This window comes from Colossoma macropomum, unplaced genomic scaffold (assembly GCF_904425465.1).
Source record: "Colossoma macropomum unplaced genomic scaffold, Colossoma_macropomum, whole genome shotgun sequence".
Taxonomy (NCBI): domain Eukaryota; kingdom Metazoa; phylum Chordata; class Actinopteri; order Characiformes; family Serrasalmidae; genus Colossoma; species Colossoma macropomum.
In genome coordinates, this window is record NW_023494788.1 from 8,493,812 (window position 1) to 8,508,944 (window position 15,133).

Genomic DNA, 15,133 nt, shown 5'->3' on the forward strand with positions numbered 1-15,133 from the left:
TTACACTTCATTTTTTCCTGATGTGTTAAGTACTAGTCTAGGTATTAATTCACTGTGATGAAAGCATTTGTTAAGTATTAATACATGCATATTTGTGGTATTGTACAGTGATACCCAAATCGTCTTCCAGGAGGCAGGTTCACCATAGCTCCAGTTGTTTTAATTACTCATCTAACAGTGGATATGGGCAACATGTCTCTGACTTTAGCACAGTACTGTAGATTGAAAAAGGGCTGTCTAATGGCAGTTTGAGAAAAGGTGGGTTTGTTTTGATCACTCTACAACTTAGTATGATGAAGTATATTTCAGAGTGCAGGTTTAATCTGCCTCCTCAATAAAAGCCTCTGCCCTGCCCTCCTCGGCTTCACTGCGTGCATGACTAATGTTTTGACAGGTGTTTTGACAACGGCTTCCTTCTCATTTTTCACTAAGTTTCAATCTATTATCCAGCCTTAATCCTAAATTCCCACCATACTTGAAGTTCCTCTGTCACAGCAGTATACCGTGTTTTTTCCCTCAGGAATTTGTCAATTGCAATTTTTAGAATGATTACTTTGTAAAGAGTTCACAAAAGTGACACAGGCTAGATAGGGGGCTAATGCTAACATTATTAGCATTTATGTTAACGCAGCCTTAAGCTAACTAGCAAGCAAACTATTAGCCAAATTAGATGCTTTAGAGTGATATAAAATGACCAAAAGGCAACTTCAATCATTAACTGCAGTTATTACGACATTTCCTCAACCAGGTGGATGAATTAGATCTAGAATGACAAGCTAACTTTGCAATTCGAAAAACAGAAGGTCATCTTGTTTTACATGCCAACTGATCTTGTGGTCTCATATCATCAAATTATTGTTCTAGCATGGATGACACCAACATCGAGAGGCACAAAAAAACACTACCTGATAATAACTATTTTCACAAAACCTGTTCTACAGTGCGCATTAAAGCCTGAACATTTTGAACTTAGATGGTCTCAAACGTCAGCTAGCAATTAGACCACGATTATTGGATATTTTATGGCCTTTGTTTTGATTTCACTTTATTCTTTGTTGATAAAAAGTTGGATGAATAAACATCTAAATCTCTTGAAGTGCACCAATGCAACAACAGATATATGTAATATAGCTAAGCTAACTAGAGAGCTACTGCATTTTGATATAGTTTCCCAAACTAAACGCTCAGTTGTTGACAGAACCATTCTCTTGCGCGCATCAACCAACCAGGGAGGCAAAATCCTCCCCAAAATACTGCAAATCAGCTGCGTTTACCTGCAGGTTTGATATTCCCACAGCTGCAATCATTCCAAACATGACCAGGAACATGCCTCCGATGACCGGGTCTGGGATCGTGATGAACACGGCACTGAACTTCCCGAAGAGTCCCAGGAAGACCATGAGGAGGCCAGCTGTCTGCAACACCAGCCTGCTGCCAACCTGGCACACATAGGGGGTGCCAGCCATCACTAATCATACTGAAAGTTACTGGTCAAACTTGTCTCTCTGGCTGTGCAGACATTTGTAGAATTAGTACAGTAAATGCACATGCAGAACTATGAATTTTCATTAATAATACATATACCCATGAATGGTTTCCGATATTATACATATTTAAATCCTGATAGTGCCAACTTTTTTACAACCCTGTTTCCACAGAAAACTGGGATGCTGTGTAAAATGTAAATAAAAACAGAATGCAATGATGTGCACATCATTTAAGCCCTATAATTATTTTAATAAAGTACAAAAACAACACATCAAATGTTGAAATTGAAAAATGTTATTGTTTTTGAAAAATATATGCCCATTTTGAATTTGATGCCAGCAACATGATTCAAAAAAGTTGGGACAGGGCAACAAAAGACTGGTAAAGTTGTGTAATGCTAAAAAACACTTGGTGGAACATCTCACAACAAACTAAATTAACTGACAGAAAAAACAACATCCCAGAGAGGCTAAATCTTTCAGAAGTAAAGATGGGGAGTGGTTTCCTACTCAGTGAAACACTGCACAATCAAATAGTGCACCAATTTAAAATTACATTTATTAATATTTTATCATCTATGGTACATAAGGTTCAGATAATCTTTTAATGATATTATTAAAAGATTCAGAGAATCTGGAGAAATCTCTCATGCAAAGGGCAAATCTGAAAACCAATATTGGATGTCTGTAATCTTCGAGCCCTCAGGTGGCACTGCATTAGAAACAGACATGATTCTGTAGTGCAAATCACTGCACGGGCTCAGGAACACATCTGAAAACCAAACGCAAGTTAAAACTCCACCATGCAAAGAAGAAACCATATAAAAACAGGATCTAGACATGCCGCCGCCTTCTTTGCGCCTTCCTAGTCCTGTTCGAGCTCATTCAAGATGGACTGAGGTGAAGTGGAAAAGTGTCCTGTGGTCCGACAGATCAAAATTCGGAAATCACGGATGCATCTGGCTTGTTAACAGTGCACAGTTGAAAAGCCGGCATTCATGAGGGTATAGGGGTGCATTAGTGCACATGGCAAGGGTGACTTACATGTTTTTGAAAACACTATTAATGCTGAATAATATATACAGGTTTTGGAGTGACCTATGCTGCCATCCAGATGATGTCTTTTTCAGGAAAGGCCTTGTTTATTTCAGCAAAACAATGCCAAACTACATTCTGCACATATTACAAGAGTATGGCTACATAGCAAAAGAGTAGCTAAAACTGGCCAGACCTGTCACCCATTAAAAGCATCTGACATAATATGAAAAGAAAAATGCAACAATGAAGACCCCAAACTGTTGAGCTGCTGAAATCCTATATCAAACAAGAATGGGAAAATATTTCACTTTCAAAACCACAGCATTGTCTCTTCAGTTCCTGAACGCTTACAGAGTGTTGTTAAAAGAAGAGGTAATGCAACACAGTGGTAAACGTGTTAACACAACTTTTGCCTATAGGTTGTAATGACCTGTGGTCTGATATCAAGACTATAGACTAACACTGTCCAGCTGGGAAAAAAATATCTGGTTTTGGTCTCATTTGACCTGTCAAAGTTCCTGTAGCTTCTTGTGAACTCCAGGCAATTGCATTTGTAGCTATATGAAAGAAAAGGCTCTATTCTGGCCTGCCTTTCAAAGACTTTGTTGGCATGGCGGTGATGCTTGGAAATCCTTGGAACCATCCTCAATGTGCACGCAAGTGAAATAAACATGCATCCTCTTTCAGGAGGCAGGTTCACTATAGCTCCAGTTGCTTTAATTACTCATCTAACAGTGGATATGGGCAACATGTCTCTGACTTTAGCCCAGTGCTGTAGTTTGAAAAAAGGCAGTCTAATGGTAGTTTAAGAAAAGGTGGGTTTGTTTTGGTCACGCAATAACTCAGTATGATGAAGTCTATTTCAGAGTGCAGGTTTAATCTGCCTCCTCAGTCAAAGCCTCTGCCTTGACCTCCTCCAGCTCACTGTGTGCATGACAAATGTTTTTTCTGCGGTTTTCAAAGTAGTGAAACAGCTTCCTTCTCATTTTTTACTTTTTTGTAAGTTACCATCTATTATCTGAATTCCTACCATACTTAAGGTTACTCTTGTCATAGCAGCGTACCATGTTTTTTTCCCTTTGGGTACTGGACTACACCTCTCATGCACTTGTCTGAGAACTTGACTTTGCTGTAGTAGTCAGTAATGCTTACAACACATACATATTTTGCCTTTACAGCATTACATCTGTGCTTAAACAAGCAAAAAGCATACGATTATTGGCTGAAATGCCCACATGTTTAAGTTGCAAAACAAGATAACAACAACAGTAACAGTCTTGTCTGTCTATCTGACTAAACCCAAGATGTGTATTTGACTAGACGTGTCTGAACTGGTGACTTACAGCGAATGACATCACACCTACCCTGGTGATTCCAAGGGCAGCAATGTTCTGGCTGTACGAAGTTGTTCCGTTGCCGGTGCCCCACAGAGCAGCCAAAATGCAGCCCAGACCCTCCACAGCGATCCCCCGATTAATGGCATGTGTGGGTGGAGGGGGAGCACCAGAGAGCCTTGCACAGGCATAATAATCCCCGATGGACTCCATGGTGGAGGCCAGCACCCCTGCCACCATGCCAAGGACAGAGGAGAAGCTCACTGTCGGGAGACCCCACTGCCCTAGGATAGAGGGGGATGAAGAGGACAGAACAGACAATCTGAAAAATTGTGAGGTGATTACCAAATCAATTAAAGTGGACATTTACTGAAAATTATCTTTGAGAGTTGTCCATATGAATGAACTATACAGGCCAGTGTTTTTTAACAATCGGCCTCATTCACCAACCATTTTCAAGAAGAAACTCCTTAAAACCCACTTATGCAGTTTTCATGAAGACTGACATTCACCAATGTTTTCTTATCTGGGATTTGTAGGTAAGATTTTCTGGGATTTTCAGGTAAGAACAGAATCTACACACACTTAAAAGTACAAAGGTTAAAATAATTCTGTGCTTTAAGAACACATCATGAATCTGACATAGACTTTTTCTTAGGACCTTCCTCAAGAACACATTTAAGATAAAACTTAGGAAGGCATTGGTTTCTGTAAAAAATCCAACTAAAAGCTACATTATGTAAGTTTTAGAAACCTCTCTGGTAGAAATATGTAATGCAATGTGCGAAAGACCATTTTCTAACAGTGGTTACACTTTGGACTCCTTCCTTGAGCGGATGAATGTGCTGATTGTCAGCTTTCTTTTAGAGCCTGAGCGTGTGACTTTAATACATGAAGACGTATGACATGGTCCAAAAAAAACACCTGTGAATCTGACCCAACACCTCTAACTTTTATATTATTATTTCAGGTTTCACATGGTGACTCAGTAGCACACACACACACACACACACATACACACCATATTTTAGCAAGTTTTATTTTCCCTCCTGACTCAGCAATACTACTTCTGTCAATCATAACAAAGACGTCTTACACAGTGTAGATTTAAATATGTTGGCCAAAGTAGCTTTTCTGCTACTTAACCAAACAAATTTAAAAATGTTAACATGTTAATTTTAGTCCAACAAAATCTGCTTCAGTATTAGGAACATATAGAATGTTTAGATAGAAGAACGTAAGTGTCCAGGTTTCGTAATTTAATTTGTGGCTGAATTAATTAAACATCAAATAGTAACTTAACAAAACATCAAGTTCTGTCTTACATTCTGTTATGTTACATTTATTGAACTTAAAATTTAAAGTCTTACTTTTTAAAGTAAGATAACTAATCAGGAAGCAGATGTTTAAATAATTTCTGTGACTCCCAAGTGGCACAACTGACAGAGTATTCACCAGCTCATCAACAGATGTTAAGTTTGAATAATGCCAGCAATGCCACAGTCATCTAGAACTGGGAGTCCGAGAGGAGGAAACAAGTACATGACCCTTTCCTCCAAGCCTGACAGCTCCGCGATAGAGTGAGTACCAGCTGGTGGGGAAACTGTGTAAAAATAAAACAAGTATTCTATAATGTTTACTTAACTGAGATATAGCACTAAAAAGCACGAGTTAGCAGAACTTCTGACCAGACCTAGAATTTTAAGGTCTTTTTGTTCATAGATTTATTTCATTTTTTTCAGTATACTTTTGTGCATTTATATTGATAACAATATCTCATATAGCAATAAAAACCACTCAAGCAAGTCGGTTTGATATTACTTAACAACTCAACAGCTGCTTCATGAAGTTCGTATGATGCGAACTGGTTTGACTTACTTGTTATAAAGTACTATAGTCTTGTGGCACTAGTCCAAAACTAAAGAAGCAAACTTCAGACACCAAATGTATCTTGGCTGATCGACTGCATTTGGAGTAAGGGCTATAAACTATAAATCTCTTTAACTGCTGAAAGCACCTGAGTGTAGGGAGCTGGCTTCAGCGTAAATGTCTGATGGTTTCCACCTAACTAGTTAAGCTAACCATTGTGCCAAGACAAAAGTGCTGACAGAACTCCCCACATCAAAAATGAACTAAAATAAATCTGTTGTAGTGCAGCACCAACAACGTTATTATAAAACAACTGAATCTACTGCATGTAGAAAACACTGTAAAGAGTTTTCTCAAGCCACATATGACCAGATCCAGCATGTGAAAGGGGAATTCCATGGATTTTTCTATGAATTCTGCATAATAAAGTGGCTGGGATGTAAAAAAAGTAATTCAAAGTGTAAATGTGTTATATGTAATGCTGACAATGGTAAAATTGTGTTTCTTTTTAGGTACTCTTTTGCCTCATAACGCCCTGCACGTACCGCTCTGCCATGAATGAATTAAAAAGAAATAAGTTTCAGGGCAAAACCTTCTCAAAACTATGGTAAAACAATGTTTCAGGCATCAAGCAACATATTCGTAACAGTGGTGTCTCTACATTAGGGGCCTGGCCCCACCAGTCGCTGTCGAGCAGTACACAACATGATCAATAATTCAGAACAACAACTAACATATATATTTTTCTTCGTAACTAACGTTGTTGTGGTAATGGTGTCGGATACAGTCCAAATATCTTCCTGTACCTGTTGTACAAAATGCCAGTAGGCTACTTGTTTCTCCTAGCAGTCTTGGTTTAGTGCGCGTGGGGCCGGCCCATCAGCGCTCGTCTAACCAAGTGAGGAGTTAAAAATCACTGCGCATGTTCAATGTGCTTTCAATAACCCGCTGTGAGGCACGATCATGTTGGCCCCATGCTGAGTGCGGCAAAAAAAAACAAACAAACAAACAATAGATGTAAATACGTCCAGATGTTTAGTAAGCGTTGTTTACGGTATGGGTGTTGCTACACAGCTAGTAATTGTTCCTCATCAGATGTGGCAGCTGCTCCTAATAGCAAGGCAATATAATGAGTCAAGTCACAAAATGTTTAATTAATAAAAGTTAAATTGGGTACCAGCCATTAGAGCAGAAACTAGGGATTAAACGTTTGGGACCAGACCAGCCAGCGGATTTCAACATTGTTCGGTCTGGAAAGGACAAAAACTGCTCCTTCAGTTCAGAGAGGTTCAAGAGAAACACATGGCTAACTGTGAGTGTAACTCTTCTAATTCCTTGCTTGCCTTTGCTATGCTATCACCTGAATTCATTCATGGATTGGTGGACTTCGAGAGAGAGAAGTTTGCCCAGATGAAAGATTATGAAGATGGAAATTGGTTGGGGTATTTTAATTAATATAATCTATAAAATATTTTTCCCTGGAAGTCTGTTTTCAGATTAACTGTTGGCTCTCTGTGTGCGTAATGTGACTCTGTGTTCAGGCACTAGTGAGCAATGAGGATGAAAGGGAAGGGGTGAGAACTCCCTGCTGTGAAAACAATTCACACATCTCCACAAAGACGGCTGTGCCAAGACAAAATGGACAGCACAAGTGACAAAAATCATACACATTTCCAATTAAATATACTCCATAAATTTAGCTGAAAAAAAATGCACAGTGAAAAAATTAAGGGACCACCAAAATTGATGGCAACTACATTGTAAGGCTACTGTAAAGAGGGTTAGCTTAAACAAGTTAACTTAGATTCACTTATCAAGGCCAACATGTGCAGACAAGCTGACAAACTGTCAAGAGAACAGTTATCATAATAAACCTGCATACATAACCAGGAAATGTTTTGGTGAAACTAGCGGACTTGCGCTATTCTGATCAGGAAAAACTGTTCCTCCGAACATGAGTCTGTGCCAGGCTGGAGACACTGGTTACGAAATTCAGAGACACATGAGATGTTTTTGTTTTTATACGCTATTGCTCTTACCCTTAAATCATTGGGTTTGGCAACTGACTGCGCAACCATTACAGCATTAAGATGTAAAAATAGTCTGCTACCATAACATTTGGTCACAAATGCTAAAAGAGGTCACATGGGCCAGTGATTTAATTAAATCAAAAAAGTCCACAAGACCTGCTTCAGGTTAAGTTAGACTTTACTGGGGAGGGAATGCTGTGAAAGGAATGTGGTAATGCTGTCTGATAATTATTATTTTCTTTCAGCATGCAAGTTCTCTGGAAATTGACAGTCTGAACAAATCCTGTTATTTTAGGCTCCCCTCCCACGCTCTCGCACAGATCATTCACCGCTGGCTCCACTGAGAGGGTTTATCCTGTCATGTCCACGCAAGGGGAGTATTCACAACACTGAAATTCAGAGCTGTCATAAGCTTAAAGGAAGTTTAGAGAATTTACACTATTTTCTATCTTATCCCAAACGTAGCTGATCAGCCAAGACACGTTTGGCTGCTTCTTTAATGTTGCACTGGGGCTAATGCAGCTAACAAGCAATCCATACTTAAGTCTACCAATTAGCAGTGTGCAAATCGCATGCCTTAAGCATCATCACACTTGCCTCAACCTGCGTTAAGTCAAGCAATAGCGAACAGACTTGTTTATGTGACTTCTGACACTGTATGACCTTCTCTAATCTACAAAAGGATCAACGACAAATAAGGCTTTTAAAATTTAAAAAGCCTTGTTCCAAAAAGGATATGAATCTTTGTATCTGCAAAAATCTATTTAATGTATTGATTTCTGTGTTTATAGGCGTATAAATTGATTTTTAAACAGAATCATCAATTTTACCAGCCAGAAAATGTCAGGTGTAATAAAAATAAATAACAATTATATTTTTTTAATTACTTATGACTACTGAAAACATGTATAAACTAGTCTTAGTAGTAAACCTTTGTCCATGAAATCAAGGTAAAACATTCATTTTGTTTCCCAAATATATAAACATTATTAAAATAATAGGCCACACCACCTGACTTAGTAAACCGAATCAGTATATCCATGATTTACAAATGTCTACTTTTTCTACATTGGCAAAAGAGCTATTTACCTTGGCATTGTACGAAGAAGATCACTTGGAGTCATCTTTATGTTGCAATGCCTTGCCCACTCTTTTGCTGTCGGCTGTGCCGCATGACATTTAAGAAATCAGAAAATTTTTCAATGAGTTAAATACTTTTAAAACTGTCCTACATTTCATTATGTGATGATTTAAAGGTTTCAAACATTAAATCAAGCTAAACTATTTCCTTTAGAATTTTATGACAAAATGCACCACCTGACATTTCTAGAATTTAGGAGGCATAAATCAGTAAAACATATTTTTGAAAAAATGTTTTAAAATTGCTTCACCTAAAGAGGTTATTATAAAAAAAATGTTATACAACCCCAATTCCAAAAAAAGGTTGGGTAAAAGTTGTGCAAAATTCTGTCTATTTCTTGCCGAAATATGCAAGGCCTTCCCTGAAAGATTTGGATGGAAGCATATGTTGTTCTAAACCTCTATATTCTGTTCAGCGTTGATAGTGCCTTTCCAGATGTGTAAGCTGCTCATGCTACAGGCACTAATGCAACCCCATATTGTCAGAGATGAGGTCCCTCTCATCTTGAGTCTGCAGGACACAGCGTCCGTGGTTTCCAAAAAGAATTTCACATTTTGATTAATCTGACCACAGAACAGTTTTCCATTTTGCCTCAGTCCATATTAAATGAGCCTTGGCCCAGAGAAGATGGCGGCATTTCTGGATCATGTTGACATACGGCTTCTTCTTTGCATGATACAGCTTTAACTTGCATTTGTGGATTGCACGGCGAACTGTGTTCACAGACAATGATTTCTGGAAGTGTTCCTGAGACCACGCAGTGATTTCCAGTACAGAATCTTGCCTGTTTTAATGCAGTGCCACCTGAGGGCCCAAAGATCACGAGCATCCAATATTGACCGTTGGCTTTGTCCCTTGCCTACAGGGATTTTTTCCAGATTCTCTGAATCTTTTGATGATATTATATTCTATAGACGGTGGAATATCCAGTCTTTGCAATTTTACGTTTAGGAACATTTTTCTGTTCCACAATTTTTAGATGCAGTTTTTTGCAGATTGGTCTTTGCTTCTGAGAGACTCTGCCTCTTTTTTTATACCCAGTCATGTGAGTCAAATCTATTTGTAGACTGTGGACCCAATGTGGTTTGAAGCAGGTATGAGATGTTGCGGCATTCAGTTTGCACAATGCCAACTTTCATTATTTGTTAGTTACATTTTCATCGTATTCCCAGTGTAAAACTAAGGAAGCAAACTCCAAACATGTCTGGACAGATTGACTACATTTAGGTAAGAGAGAAACTATGTGAAATTGATATATTGTACAATTATTTCTTTAAACCACAGTATTGTGTCCCTCATGAACACTAACAAATAATACATCTTCATTTTCATCACCAGTTTTCTCTCTTCCTCCATGAAGTGCTTGCAGCAATGAAGAACATGGCGGGTGACCAGCGCTTTCAGAAAACTGGCGAACTATGAAGTGTGGGTCACACCTCTTTAACATGAGGCTTTACAAGGTAGCTTCACACAGTAATTATATACATTATTTTATTTTACTCTTGTATTAGAAGCACGAAACAAAGGCTTGATAGTGACAGGACCCAGGTCAGCATGTCTACAATGCAAATTAGGGCTGCACGATATTGACAAAATGCGATGTTTGATAAAGTTGTGAGATATCACAATGACGACACCTCAACAGCTTTTTCTATAAAGGCTGCAAAACCATATGTATATATACACACATGCATTATATATATATATAATATATATATATATATAAATACACAGTGGTGTGAAAAAGTGTTTGCCCCTTCCTGATTTCTTTTGCATGTTTGTCACACTTAAATGTTTCAGATCACCAAACAAATATAATATTAGACAAAGATAACACAAGTAAACACAAAATGCAGTTTATAAATGAAGATCTTTATTATTAAGGGAAAAAGAAATCCAAACCTACAGGGCCCTGTGTGAAAAAGTGATTGCCCCCTTGTTAAAACATAAATTAACTGTGGTTTATCACATCTTTGGAAAGAGTTCAATTTCCCTAGCCGCACCCAGGCCTGATTATTGCCACACCTGTTCTAATTCAAGAAATCATTTAAATAGGACCTGCCTGACAAAGTGAAGTAGACCAAAAGATCCTCAAAAGCTAGACATCATGCTGCGATCCAAAGAAATTCAGGAACAAATGAGAAACAAAGTAATTGAGATCTATCAGTCTGGAAAAGGTTATAAAGCCATTTCTAAAGCTTTGGGACTCCAGCAAACCACAGTGAGAGCCATTATCCACAAATGGCGAAAACATGGAACAGTGGTGAACCTTCCCAGGAGTGGCCGGCCGACCAAAATTACCTCAAGAGCGCAACGACGACGCATCCAAGAGGTCACAAAAGACCCCACAACAACATCCAAAGAACCGCAGGCCTCACTTGCCTAAGTTAAGGTCAGTGTTCATGACTCCACCATAAGAAAGAGACTGGGCAAAAATGGCCTGCATGGCAGAGTTCCAAGACGAAAACCACTGCTGAGCAAAAAGTACACAAAGACTCATCTCAGTTTTACCGGAAAACATCTTGATGATCCCCAAGACTTTTGGGAGAATACTCTGTGGACTGACGAGACAAAAGTTGATCTTTTTGGAAGGTGTATGTCCCATTACAGCTGACGTAGAAGTAACACAGCATTTCAGAAAAGGAACATCATACCAACAGTAAAATGTGGTGGTGGTAGTGTGATGGTCTGGGGCTGTTTTGCTGCTTCAGGACCTGGAAGACTTGCTGTGGTAAATGGAACCATGAATTCTGCTGTCTACCAAAAAATCCTGAAGGAGAATGTCCGGCCATCTGTTCTTGACCTCAAGCTGAAGCGCACTTGGGTTCTGCAGCAGGACAATGATCCAAAACACACCAGCAAGTCCACCTCTGAATGGCTTAAGAAAAACAAAATTAACACTTTGGAGTGGCCTAGTCAAAGTCCTGACCTGAATCTGATTGAGATGCTGTGGCATGACCTTAAAAAGGCGGTTCATGCTCAGAAACCCTCCAATGTGGCTGAATTACAACAATTCTGCAAAGATGAGTGGGCCAAAATTACTCCACAGCCCACATTGCCAGTTATCGCAAACGCTTGATTGCAGTTGTTGCTGCTAAGGGTGGCCCAAACAGTTATTAGGTTTAGGGGGGCAATCACTTTTTCACACAGGGCCCTGTAGGTTTGGATTTCTTTTTCCCTTAATAATAAAGATCTTCATTTATAAACTGCATTTTGTGTTTACTTGTGTTATCTTTGTCTAATATTATATTTGTTCGGTGATCTGAAACATTTAAGTGTGACAAACATGCAAAAGAATAAGAAATCAGGAAGGGGGCAAACATTTTTTCACACCACTGTGTGTGTGTGTGTGTGTGTGTATATATATATATATAAACACACACAACCAAAAAAGTTGGACGCTGCAGAATGTAAATAAAAACAAAATGCAATGATATGCAAATCATTTAAACCGCATATTTTATTGAAAATAGTACAAAGACAACATATCAATGGTTGAAACCGAGAAATTGTATTGTTTTTTGAAAAATATATGCCCATTTAAATTTGATGCCAACAACATGTTCCAAAAAAGTTGGGACGGGAGCAACAAAAGGCTGGTAAATTTGTGTAATGCTAAAAAAAAAACACCTGGTGGATAATTGGCCACAGGTCAGTAACATGATTGGGTATAAAAGAGTATCCCAGAGAGGATCCAGAATGCTGCCACCCTCTCTGGGCTCGAGCTCAGTTAAAATGGACTGAGGGGAAGTGGAAAAGTGTTCTGAGGTCCGATGAATCAAAAGTTAAAATTCTTTTTGGAAATCATTACAGCAGCATGGCTCCATATTAAAAGCGTCCAGGTGCTAAACTGGCCTGCCTGCAGTCCAGACCTGTCACCACTGATAACATTTGGCGCATCATGAAATGAAAAATGCGACAAAGGAGACTCCGAACTGTTGAGCAGCTGAAATCCTATATCAAACAAGAATGAGAAAACATTTCACTTTCATTTCAAAACCACAGCAGTGTCTCCTCAGTTCCCAAATGCTTACAGAGTGTTGGTAAAAGAAGAGGTGACGAAACGCAGTGGTAAAGATGCCCCCATCCCAACTTTTTTGGAATGTGTTGTTGGCATCAAATTCAAAATGGGCATATATTTTTCAAAAAAACAATAAAATTTATCAGTTTCAACATTTGATATGTTGTCTTTGTAGTATTTCCCTTTGAATATGGTTTACATAATTTGCATATCATTGCATTCTATTTTTATCTACAGTCTGCACAGTGTCCCAATTTTTTAGAAATGGGTTGTATTTTTTATATATAGAGGCGCACAAGAACAAATACATATTCTTGTTTCATTTTATTTTTTTTTGTTTAGTTATTAAATATTGTGGGGTCAGACACACTGGGTTATATTTAGTTTAAAAATAACGTTCTTGTTTTTTGGTTGAGCGTAGTCGGGCACCATGTTCTTATTTGGTCCAGGATTCTTATTTTGAAGGACTCTGGGGGGCGTAAGGTAGCACGCTTCAGTAGCCTAGATGGCTAGCAGCAAAACAGGAGAACCTGAGCTAGCCTGTATGCTGCGTGTTTTCCCCTTTGACAGAGGCTGTTTTGAGTTAAATTTCCTTTAAAGCTGAGTTACTGGCTGAGATTCAAGTGTGTGTTTTGTAATTGGCTGTTTGGCCGAATGGTCAAGTTACTCGTCTCCCGCGTGGGAGAGCAGGTTCAGTTGCAGCGCAGAGAAGCAGGCTTGTAACGGTTTGTAATGCTAATGTAATGACGTCTCTCTGGCGCTGCAGGTATGAGGTAATTCGTCCTGTCTGTCCTGTCATTGCTGCTCTAACGATGTGTTTATCGTGGAAGCTCATATCACGATAACGATAAAAATATGATTTATTGTGCAGCCCTAATGCAAATACAGCCATTTTATTCACTAAACGGCCAGTGAACCTACAAGTGTCTTCTCAGTTTTATATGTCAAATTGAAAACAGTAGAAAATCCAAAATAAAAAGAACAAAACAAGTTTTCTAGGGAATTATTTTGCCTCACAAAACTCTGTATGTACCTCTCCACCTTAAAAGGATTTTAAAAAATATGTTTAGGTCAAAACCTTCTCAAACTGTTGAAAAACAATGTATCAATGTATCCGGTAGCATATTCACAACCATTTCATATAATGTCCTTCTTTGAATGAGCTTTTAGAGTGATTAAACTCTTCAGACGTCTGGTTCCTATCACCACCACTGTTGTATAATTCTGACTTGGTAGTTTTCTCTAGAATGGAGCATTTCACATCAAACCACACGGATGTTGTTTACATCTTAACCATTTAATTATTCAGAAATGTTGAAAATATGTGGAATTCCTCTTTTAAACTCTCAAATTTGCCCTTTCGCTGTTCAATATGCAATTTCTGCACATATTCTTTTCTTATTCATCTGTACAGAATGTTTCACGTGAGGCGCTTCTGCACACACCCACCTGGGTAGGGCACAAAGAACCATGCAGCGCTGCTTACTGCATCCAGGTTGATGTCTGTCCTGGCCTTGTAGCCGTACTCATCCGGCGATGTGGGCAAAGCATTGAAGTATGTCAGGAAGAAGCAGACCAGCCAGGCTCCACACATCCCAAACAGGGCCTGCAGAAAGAGCCAAAACAAGGACAGCTGTCTGCATTCTTTCATATCTCCTCTGAACTCGAACGAGTTAACAGGAACTTTTCTGAGTCTACTATTTCCCCAGGTAGTGATTACACCACTGTTGTGAAATCTGCCCCCATTTACATGCAAATCACCTCTCTGTTCAGTAGATGGGACTGAAAGGAATGGAGTCCTTCGTAGCTTGCCCTGCAGCCCAAACCAAAAACATCAGTCTTCCTAATGTAAACTGTACCATGTAAAATGCGGCATGCATAGCACAAGTCAATGGCCTCGGGTGTTTAGGGCTTTTAGTCAACACTCGTACCAACAAAAAGTCCTGAAGAGAGTTGACAGAGATCAGCAAAGGTTCCTCCGAAGCCTGACAGACGGGTTCAGTTATAAAAGGCATTGTGGGAGAATTCCAGAAGGGCTATTTTTTTTAAAAACCAAACTCTTTATACTTTACTCCTGACAGGGTGCAGTTACAAAACACAACCCCTTATTACATGCAATACTTTCTGAATGCCTTTTATCCACTGATTATATTAGCTGCTTCATTCGCTGACACTGAAACCCAAACTGTCCCATTACTGTCAACATTTGTAAC

General features: G+C 38.9%; 1 protein-coding gene across 1 annotated transcript in view; it reads right to left on the reverse strand.

Annotated features, from left to right (window-relative positions):
• The window catches only part of si:dkey-106n21.1 (solute carrier family 23 member 1), a 60,401-nt gene that overhangs the window by 14,961 nt on the left and 30,307 nt on the right, over positions 1-15,133 (reverse strand). The window contains exons 7-9 of the mRNA XM_036568245.1: positions 14,370-14,526; positions 3,890-4,143; positions 1,275-1,439 (exon numbers count right to left, since the gene is read on the reverse strand). Coding sequence (XP_036424138.1) covers positions 1,275-1,439; positions 3,890-4,143; positions 14,370-14,526 — 576 coding nt within the window. The remainder of the gene's footprint in view (positions 1-1,274; positions 1,440-3,889; positions 4,144-14,369; positions 14,527-15,133) is intronic.